We start from the raw sequence: 10,793 nt of genomic DNA, 5'->3' as shown, positions 1-10,793 counted from the left end.
AGGAGTTTGAATCATAGCAAAATTCTATCTTATTTTATGAGTTTGAATCTTAGTAGGACGAAAATGTGTGTTGACAATCATGATTTTTAAAAGAAAAAAAATGCTTTTTGTGATTAGATGATTTTCGTATTTTGTTAATAAAATATTAGTTTTAAAATTTGTTTTTTAGAAAAAAAAATCAGTTAATTTTCCATTTTTTTCACAGTTATTTTTCATTTTATTTTCACGTAATAATACTAACAGTTACCAAAATAGCCTCAGCAATTCAATTTTATCACACAGCACCAATCGAAACACGAGACTAAAGAGCCAAAGTCAATCACATATACTTTCTTTCTCTAGATCATATTTTTCTTAAAGTTTGAATCTTTCCTTCCTTTTTGTTATTCCAAGTATTTAACTTTATCAACTTAATTTTGGGTATGACTGCTTTGTTTTGAACAGATTCAAAGTGATGGGTTTCTTGTTTAAGATTCATATTTACTTTGGTTCATTTCAGGTTGATTTCACTGCTCTCTCTTTTTCTAAGCTTATTCCTTTTTGTTGTTGTTGTTGATGTTCATCTCTCTTGAAATTTATATGCTTTTCCGTTTGATCTTTGATTGAATGAGCTATTAAAGATTGTGAAATGTTTTTAAAGTTTAGTTTCTTCATTTTTTTAAAAAAAGAATCTTTTTTACTTTCTAATTCTTTGTTGCTTTATTATTAGTTCCTTTTTATGTTTCTTCTGTTTGTCATTTGGTATATTGATATTCTCTTGGTTACCAAGGTTTGAGTTCATGTAAATTTGAGTATTTAGTATCAATTGTTTTGATAGAAATTTGCACTTGCAAGTTCATGGTATTCCCCATTTGATGGTGGAAATGTTTGGAAAAATGGGTCTAATTCAATTTTCAGTCCTGGGTATTATTAAAGCTTGAAACTTTAAAAGATAAAAAAGTACTTTTCCTCGTTTCTAATAGAATTATAAACCAAGATTATGATCTTTGGATGTCCTTTTTAAAGCTTTTAAACTGTTTTTGATGTATTCTGGAAATTGAATCAGCTCTCTTATTATTATAAATACTAGCTAGACAATGGTATCACTTCAATTATAAGGTAATTTGGCTAGCTTTTTAAGTATTTCATGGTTTGGCAGCCTCTTTAACCAAGCTCTTTTATCTGTGGATTTATGGTTTTGCAGACTGCAACTTGAATTTAATGGTAGCTTTTCATTAGCTTGTTTAAGAGTATGGGTAGAGGTAAAGGAAAAGGAAAGAAGTCGACTGTTAGCAACCATGATGACGCGGGAAGTGGCGAAGAAGAGAAAATTCCTATGCAGAAGAGAAGGGGAAGGCCACAAAAGCCGTTGAAAGATGAATTGACGACGAAGAGTCGGAAAAGTAAAGAGGAGGATGGTGAGAATGGAAAAGCTGATATCACAACCAATGAGAGAAAGAGTCCCCCTGCTGCCGAGATCGGCAAAAAGAGAAAACATAACCCCCAGGTGAAAGAGAGGCCGATTCGGGAAAGAAGAGAATGGCTTCGGCAGCAGACCAAGCATGATGACTCTTCAAAGTCTAATGGTTTTCGGCAATCGGGAGTAGGCGTAAGAGTAAGCCGCGTCGAGCTGCTGAAGCAGTCGTCGAGGCAAGTGAGATTGCGGCTGTTATATAGGTGTCTTTCTTTTTCACTTTGCCAAACACATGATGAATAAGAAGTGAGGCCTAGTAAATCTCTCTATCTGATATTCCATCTAGGTAATTGTTTCCTTCCATTTTTGGTGATTCCTTATCTTTAATTCAGTTCTATTTTATCTGGTTTTGGAACTGATTCTGCTGTTGTAATTTTTGAAATGCTGTTATATTCCTTATCATCACTGGATTCATCATCTTACAGTGCCGACTCTTCTTTCAGTATTTTCGTAAATTCGGTGGCACGTATAACACCCATGTATGTACATGCTATCTAGTTCAACTAATGGATGTTACCCGGCTATTTACATTGTATGCAACTTGGCTTCCCTTGCTTTCTGGTAGAACTTTTTTCTTATCTAGTGTGCCAGGGCAATTTAGGTATCCTTGTATTCTCCTAAATGCTTCATTTTCTGTTAAACTTCCTCTCTCTTCTAATGGCATTCATCTGCTTTCGATTTGTAACTTTTCCTCTTATGGGTCAAAGGAGAATTCGATAAGTCACATTTTATTCGATATGAATGTTGGCTGTAAACCCAATGTTTTAGGCATGATAATTTAATTAGAACGTATAGAGACAATTCATCTGCTTACTTTCTCTTCAATATGAAGTGGTTTGGACCTAGGTTCCGCCAATGTTTTTTTTTTGGGCTATAATGTGTTGTAATATTGAAACGATGATTATCGACAAACAAATAAACATGACCGAAAAAGAAAAATAAAGAACACCAGGATTTACGTGAAAGACCCAAAAGAGAAAATCTTGAAGAATTTCACTAATATGAAGGAAGAAAATACAAGAGGATTTTGGTGAAAGAAAAACTTGACATCTAACCTTGACCCCTAGTATTTATTTATAGGGATATATATTTAATTATATAGGAAAACTAAATAAAGTATAAATCTAATTTAATAAAGTTTTCTACTTTTAATCAAACTGAGTTTCCTATTTTCTCAATATTTATATATTAATTAATTTGTGTCATTTTGTATTCAAGTCAAACTCTAACAAATATCCACCTTTATACGAATTCTGAAAGTGTAAAGGTTTCGAGACAAAACATCCAAATTTGATGTGACACCCAAACTCAACAAAAAAACAATTCTTCACTTCAACGAACAATTTCTCCACCTCTTCAACAACACCCCTCAAAGGGGTAATCTTCAGAAATAGACACCCACTAAATCCAAACTTTTCTAGGCTTGGATTTAGTCTTCACATCGACATGATTATCATAAGTGTCAACTTTGCTAGCAAATGTTTCACCACGAGCAATATCATGCATATCACGATCTCGATCATCAATGATAATTCTATCTTCAAATTCATTATGTTCACGAAATTAAACTCTTTTCTGCTTCACATAACCGTTCTGCCCACGGTTATTTTGTTTATTTGACTTAGTGGATGAAACATCAACTGCATTATCTAAAATTGTTGACCCCTGTAGAACATAAAACTTAGTAGTCTTTCTCTACCCTTTCAACACAACAAGAGAGTCCTTGCAAATTTTCATAGCTCCACTTTCACTGGAGAATTTGTACCTTTTTGAATCTAGAGTACCTAATGAAATTAGATTTCTACTCAAATCTAGAACATGTCTCACATTACCAAGTGTTCGAACAATCTCACCGAACATCTTAATCTTGATTGTGCCAATACCTACGACTTTACAAGAGACATTATTTCCCAAAAAATGCATCACCTGTAGATACAACTTCATACGTCGCAAACCAGTCACAATTAGGACTCATATGAAAACTATTACCATAGTCAAGTATCCACTCGTCATTTCTTATAAAGTTGTCGTCAGCCGCAATTAGGAGTTCTCTGTCATCGTACTCCTATACTATATTGACCTTACCATATTTCCCAGAGTTTTGCTCTTCAGCTTCTCTTTTGTTTTTATTTTGCAACTTGTAACACTCCGATTTATAACATGACCTTTATTTCTTACAATAATGACAAGTTTTACCTTGGTTAGAAGATTTTGATTTACCCCTTCCAATATTATCAGAAGAGCGCTCGCCTTTTCTCCCACTGTCTGAGCTAGTCTATTCATGCATCACGAGACAATTTTTCTGGGGCTCGAAACCAGATACAAGATGTTTCATCTTGTCAAACAAGTGCAAGTCATTGTAAACTTCTTCAAGAATGAGAGTTTCACGACTGTATAATATTGTGTCTCTGAAAGATGAGTATAAATGAGACAACGAACATAGGAGGATTAGTCCTAAGTCTTCTTGATCATACTTCACTTCTAAAGTCTCTAGATCAAAGACGGTTTCCTTGAATGTAGTCATGTGCTCTTTAAGAGACGAACCTTCCGCCAACTTGAACGAACAAAGATGTTGCTTTAGTTGCAACTTGTTAGTCAATGATTTATGCATGCAAGATTGCTCCAATTTCGCCCACAAAGATACAATTGTTTTTTTTTTCTTTCAACACATTATGTAAAATTTGATTTGATAAGTGTAAACTAACTTGAGAAGGAGCTTTATGATCCTTACACTTTTCCTCATTCGTTCATTGTGTAACTGACTTCTCATCAAATCCTTCTATTGAATCGTCGAGATCTAACTGTGCAAGAGCATCTCAAATCTTCACCTACAATAGCGAGAACCTAGTGTTTCAATCCAACATCGGAATATCATATTTCATTGTTGCCATAATCTTAAACACAAAGCTCTGATACCAATTTGTTATAATATTGAAACGATAATTATCGATAAATAAATAAACACGGTCGAAAAATAAAAACAAAGAACACCAGAATTTTCTTGAAAACCCTAAAAGAGAAAAACCACAGACAGAGGAGAAGAATTTCACTAATATGAAGGAAGAAAATACAAGAGAATTTTGGTGAAAGAAAAACTTAATATCTAACCCTGACCGTTAGTATCTATTTATAGGAATATATACTTGATTACAAAGGAAAACTAAATAAAGTAGAAATCTAATTTAATAAAGTTTTGTACTTTTAATCAAACCGAGTTTCATACTTTTCCAATATTTATATATTAATTAATTTGTGTCACTTTGAATTCGAGTTAAACTATAACATAATGGACTCATATATGTTCGTCTATGCCTATTCTTCGGAGATTATTATTCGGTAATCTGCACTGCGATTACGAACGCCTTTTATACGATTTTACGTTTTGTTTTTGCATACGGCATAGATGCAGGTAATTGTACATGAAAGGCTCATTATTGGACAGGTACCCATTAGATTCTTGCACCTTTGCTTGTTGGAAGATGAGTTCATTGCCCCCTGATATATGCCCATGTTTTCTACTATGTTAACCGGAATGAATATCCAATACGGGTATGATAAATTTGGAGTTTATTTTTTAAAATCATATTCTTACGCCTATCTTAATATGTTCAAGTCACGAGTGTCGAAGAAGGGTACTTAAGTAAAAACCAAGAGTCGGAGTAAGTGTCGGGGATAGATATACTTAAGTAAAAACCGAGAGTCGGAGTAAATGTCGGAGATAGGTACTCAAGTAAAAACCGAGAATCAGAGTAAGCGCCGGAGATAGGTGCTTAAGTAAAAATCGAGAGCAATAATAAGTGCCGGAGATAGATAACTAAAAATCGAGAGCCGGAGTAAGTGTCGGAGATAGGTACTTTAAGTAAAAACCGAGAGTTCAGAGTTGGGGGTGCTTAATGAGATGAGTAGTTCGTGAGCAGCTCGAACTTGACTCGGTCAAAAATCGGTAAAAATTTTACTCGGGTTGACTCAACTCGATACATTAATGAGTTGAGTCGAGCAAAGTTCAACTTGACTCGATAAGTTCATGAGCAACTCGTTATTTTTTTTTTTAAGTTTTTAGTAGTCATTTTAAAAAAATATTTCACACACTCAAAAATTAAATCTTTTTTATTATTTTAATTTATTTGTGGATTGTTATTATGGAGTTTAGACTTTAAAATTACTCCATACACTCTTTTGATATTTTTTTTTGTTAAATTTATTAATCTATGTTTATATTAAGTTCTATATAGTTTTAGTAGATTTTACCTTTAGTTAAGAAAATAAGGTAAAAATTTCGGGGAGCTTGACGAACAACGAGGCTAGCAATGAGCATTGAACTTAACGAGTAACGAGTCGAACAACAAGTTTTCTTAACGAGCACGAATCGAGCAAAATTTTAATGAACTTAACGAGCAACGAGTCAAATTGAGCAATAAAATTATTTAACGAGCACGAGTCGAACATTACCCAACTCGCGGTCGACTCATTCGGTAAACACCCGTAGTCGGAGTAATGTAGGCCTCAAAAGGTTTCATTAACTTATAAGTATGCCTTTGCCTTAAGGACACCAAAGGGAAACATTTCTTACTTTAAGCCAAGTTTTAATAAGTAAATAGGCTATTATGTTGAGTTGGTTTAAGTGATAAGTAGTTTAATATTGTTTAAATAGGTCTTAAGTTTGAGTTTTTATGTATATAAAAAATTCTCGTTAGAAAACTTATCTACCAAAATTATATGTACGATCCGAGTGGTATAGATTAATCAAGGTGAAGCTCTAGAATTGATAGGGCAACCAAAAAAAATTAAAGGGTTAACTTCATGATTAATTACTTTTGTTTATGGTTTGTCAATAGGGTGTTGTTAGACTTTTGATTGACTGTTGGTGGACAATGAATTTATAAAATTAAAAATGGTAAAGTACATAAATAGTCATTAATATTTAAATAAATTTTTGTTTTTCCTACTAAAGTTTCAAAAGTAACAAATTTATCACTAAAACATAAAAAATCCTTTTCGATCATCGTGATCGTCCAACAATCCAAGGCTAGAAATCTGAAGGATGGGATTTGAAAGGGGAAATTTTCATTTTGTAGGAAAGAATGAACATGTTTTTGTGGGAAAGGCGGTTTAAGGAATATAAAAGGAACGGGGGAATTTAAGAGCGGGCGAGGGCTTTACTCATCAATTTATGTAAATAACATTTTCTGACATGTAGCAGTTGAATATTTCAAATGATAAATAAAAATATAATTTTTTAGTTAAATTAGATATAAAATTATAATTTAAGGATTTATTTGATGTTTTAGTGGTCAATTTGTTACTTTTGAAATTTTAGTAAGAAAACTAAAAAGTTATTTAAACATTAGTGAACATTTGTGTAGTTTACCTTTTTAATTTTATAAATCCATTATATCACGTTAGCAATCCATTAAAGATCTAACGACAGTTAATCATAAGTGATCACATCTTAATTAAATAAAAATAAAAGTGACAATATATTATATTTTTTAAAATCAGAGAAGAAAAGTAGACAAAACACAAACAAAAATTATCAATCATGTAATTAACCCAAAATTCAACTGGTCAACTTTTAATTCAATTTTTTAAAATTTTGATTGTATATATATGACTATATTAGTTGATCAAGAGTTTAAAATACCTAATATCAAATTATATTAGAAATTTCACTACTAAATAAATACCAAATAGCTCCTCATAAATTTTAAAGCTAATCACGAATATTAAATTTTAAGTATTTTATTAGTTAATTTACATTATTTTAAATCAAAATTATAAAATCTAAATTCTAATGTATGTGTGCATTTTATCTTGTATTTTTATCATATCTTACACAGTTAGTTTGATGTAGCTTATCTTCCATGATTAACTAAAAGGGTAAATTACGCCAATGATCAATAATGTTATCATTTGTTACAAAATGGTTACTAACGTTATTGTTTGTTACAAAATGGTCACTAATATTATCGTTTATTACAAAATGGTCACTAATGTTATTGATTGTTACAAAATGGTCACTCGACGTTTACAACCGTTAATAAATCGTTGCTACAATAACGGGATGCTGACGTGGTTCGTTAAACTAGCTGACTTAGCATGTTTGACCAATCGTTTGACTCTTCTTCTTCTTCTTCTTCTTTGTGAAATAAGACAGTGAGGAATGGTGCAAAAATTCGTGACTGCGCTTCTTCATGGCTGTGAATAATATCCGTAAACATTAATACCATCAAACGTATTTTTTTTTATTCCTCTACCCATTGTTATTTGGGGGGTGGGGGTGGGGGAAAGCATTGAGGCTTTAAATAAAATAGACATTAACTGCCTTGTCTAACAGATCCCCATGAACAGGTGGTTCTGCACTAAGAGAAGAATCCACATAACATGTGAGGCATGTGTGTGTATATGTATATAAAGAACAAATTGATGTTAGTATAAAATGGAACCATCACATAAGACTATTCCGGACATTTTTTCAGAGGGGGCTGCTTGTTATACGATTGCCTACGACTGCGAAGAAAGTGTATCGAATTGAACCTAGAACTATTCGGGATTAGTTCAAGCAATGGATCCATAAGGAAAGAAAGAGTACTGAAAGACGATGAGATTAAAATCAAGGCAATTGCAGATCGTTAAATAATACTACCAGATAGCTGACAAACACAGATCGAATGACAAGAAATAAGTTCCAGGTTTCAAGTCTAAGTTTCTCGTCTTAGCAAGCACAAGGGTATGAGTTGCCGAGTATATATCGATACGCAGTACTAAAAACTATAAAGGAAGCATAATCTAGCCTTCTCTTTTAATTCAAAGGAAAACATGAACCTGTGATTAACTGTTTGAACCAGTAAGGACATCAAAAAATCCACATCAACTAAACAGCGACGTTCTTTGCACCGCCGGTGGATTCGAGGCAACAAGGTACTATGAACCAATTCAGCAAATAAGCAAGCAATCACTTTGCACTCAAATAAGAGAGTATTCAAATCCACAATTCTCAAAAGAAAAAGGGATTTATATACTGATCAGAGATTCAAATAGTGGTTGGATAGCGGTGTCACGACCACTATATCGAGATCGTGGCGGCGTTGGATACCGCTATCGCGAAAAATAGCGGTGTGGAATCAGAATCACACCAATAACGGTAGATTGCGGCTGTAATTTAGCAGATAGCGGACCGCTATTCTGTTATTTTTCCACTATTTCATTTTTTTGGGAAATCAGTTTTCTTTTAAAAAATCAACTCATTTAGAAAAGATTCACGACCTCGATATCCGTAATGACCGTAATAACATCCGTTATATCTGCAACTGCAATAAATGCAATGCGACTGAAAACGTGATCACAACCGCAATCCGTTATATCCTGATACTGATATACCTGCGTTTTAGAATCATCATGTGGCTCAGCATCCAGAGTTTTTTTTGGGCAACGTTACTAGTTTCAGCAGGTGACATGCTCGAGTATGGGGAAACTTCTACTTCATTTCCTTCCAATTCAACCCCGGATATCGCATTTGATGGGAGCAGTAACTCTACTTCACTTTCCTTGGACCTTGATTCAACTAAATTGTATATTGATTTGTTTGCTGAAATTTCAGTACCATTCCAACTTTGTCCGTCATAGTTTTCACCGAAGAAGGAGAAGAAAGAGGAGTCAAACGGTCGGTCAAACATACCGTGTCAGCTGATTTAAAGTGCCACATCAGTATTTCATTACTGTAGTAATGATTTGTTAGCGGTTGTTAATGTCCAGTGACCATTTTGTAACAAATGATAACATTAGTGATCATTTTGTAACAAACTATAATGCTAGTGACTGATTTGTGACTTTTTAAACATCACTGATGAAAACAAATATTTACCAAACATTAGTGACCATTGGTTGTAGTTTACCCTAATTAAAATTATGCTAATTAAGTATAGAATCTTAATAACTTCATTGTGAACAAAATATCTGAATTTCGATAAATCCAAGTGCAATACGAAAATTTCAAACTTTTGTTTTCGAGGATGACTTGGTAATTAAATCAATTGTCGTTTTCTTATTGCAATACAATTTTTAGTTTTTCGAATTTAACCCCCAATATTTTTATTTTTCCCTCACTTTTGGCAGTTAGCTTTTTAAGTTGTTGAATATCTTTTTTTAAGGGTGCTAATAGCGTTCTAGCTTTTTTAAAAAAGGAATTAATTACACGGATAATCATTTATGTTTGTGTTTTATCTATTTTTTATCAATGATTTCAGAAAACATAAGATATGGTCATTTTTTATTTTATTTAATTAAGATATGATCACTTTCATTTTTATTTAATTAAGGTGTGGTCATCCTGAGTTAACTGTCGTTAACGGCAATTAAATATTTTAATATAATCTTACATTTGGTCCTTGTTATTTATATATTATCTCAAATTAGTCATACTTTTAATAAATTAAAATAGATTTAATCTTCTAATCGAATGATGTCACATGCATGCCACGTGTCAGGCCAAGACCATTACGTGGTCTAAAGTAGACAACATGATGTATATATTTTATACATTAGTGTATAAATACTTAAATTCATAATATTATATATATATTAACTTAAAAATATATTTTATAATAACTTATTAAATATATTATTATAAAATATATTTTATTATTAACTTATTTTAAAAAAATTATTTTTATTTTCATTTAAAAATATATATTTTATGCTAAAATTTATTTAAAATATGACTAAATTGGGACAATATACAAATAACATAGATCAAATATGTGATTATACCAATTATTATATTACTTCATACGTGACATCATTTACGTGAATTTATCATGCTATTTTCTCTATTTCATATTCATTGTTAAATTCAGAAATTTTATTAAATCAATTAACATCATACGACACATCATTTACGTGAAGTCTTGTATAAATTTAATAAATTTAGTTAAATTTATAAATATTATATGAAAAGATTATATTATATTTCGCTACAATAAAGTTGAGTCTACAATAATCTTCGTATATTGAAACACACTACTAATATGATATACTAAAACATGTCATTAAATAAATTGTCTTTATTTAAGTCAATATAAAAAAATTCAAGAAACACTTCATGATTAATCTACTAATTTTATAGGATATAGTTTTAAATGGCTTAATAAAAAAATAATTGCCTAAAGAATGCCGCGAAAAATGTTTTAGTGCCTAAATAATTTTTTTGTTAAAAATAGAATCCTAAAGTTTTCTCCGTTATATTTTTAGGTGTCTTCCATTAAAAAAATGTTGATAAGTGTCACGTTAAGATTTTTTTTAAAAATATTATTTAATTGTTTTAAAAAATTTAGACGTGTCACGT

At 31.7% G+C, this 10,793-nt stretch overlaps 1 protein-coding gene across 3 annotated transcripts; it reads left to right on the top strand.

Moving 5' to 3' along the window:
* The first annotated feature begins 331 nt into the window (after positions 1–331).
* Positions 332–1,946, top strand: LOC120168095. 3 transcript variants are annotated; one of them, XR_005520096.1, is made up of 2 exons: positions 332–499; positions 1,139–1,163. XR_005520096.1 is itself a non-coding variant. In XM_039176923.1 (2 exons), exon 2 carries the CDS (start codon positions 1,232–1,234, stop codon positions 1,694–1,696), a length of 465 nt encoding a protein of 154 aa, XP_039032854.1. In that variant the 5' UTR covers positions 332–499; positions 1,153–1,231; the 3' UTR covers positions 1,697–1,946. The 3 variants fall into 3 exon arrangements, 2 of the variants coding, with proteins under 2 accessions (XP_039032854.1, XP_039032853.1); XM_039176923.1 differs by having other exon boundaries at positions 1,153–1,946; XM_039176922.1 differs by lacking the exon at positions 1,139–1,163 and adding an exon at positions 1,184–1,945.
* The last annotated feature ends 8,847 nt before the right edge of the window (positions 1,947–10,793 follow it).

The sequence above is a fragment of the Hibiscus syriacus genome, unplaced genomic scaffold (assembly GCF_006381635.1).
Source record: "Hibiscus syriacus cultivar Baekdansim isolate YM2019G1 unplaced genomic scaffold, ASM638163v2 tig00111708_pilon, whole genome shotgun sequence".
Lineage (NCBI taxonomy): Eukaryota > Viridiplantae > Streptophyta > Magnoliopsida > Malvales > Malvaceae > Hibiscus > Hibiscus syriacus.
Note: the sequence above shows the minus strand (reverse complement) of the source record. Positions and strands in the feature narration are given on the sequence as shown.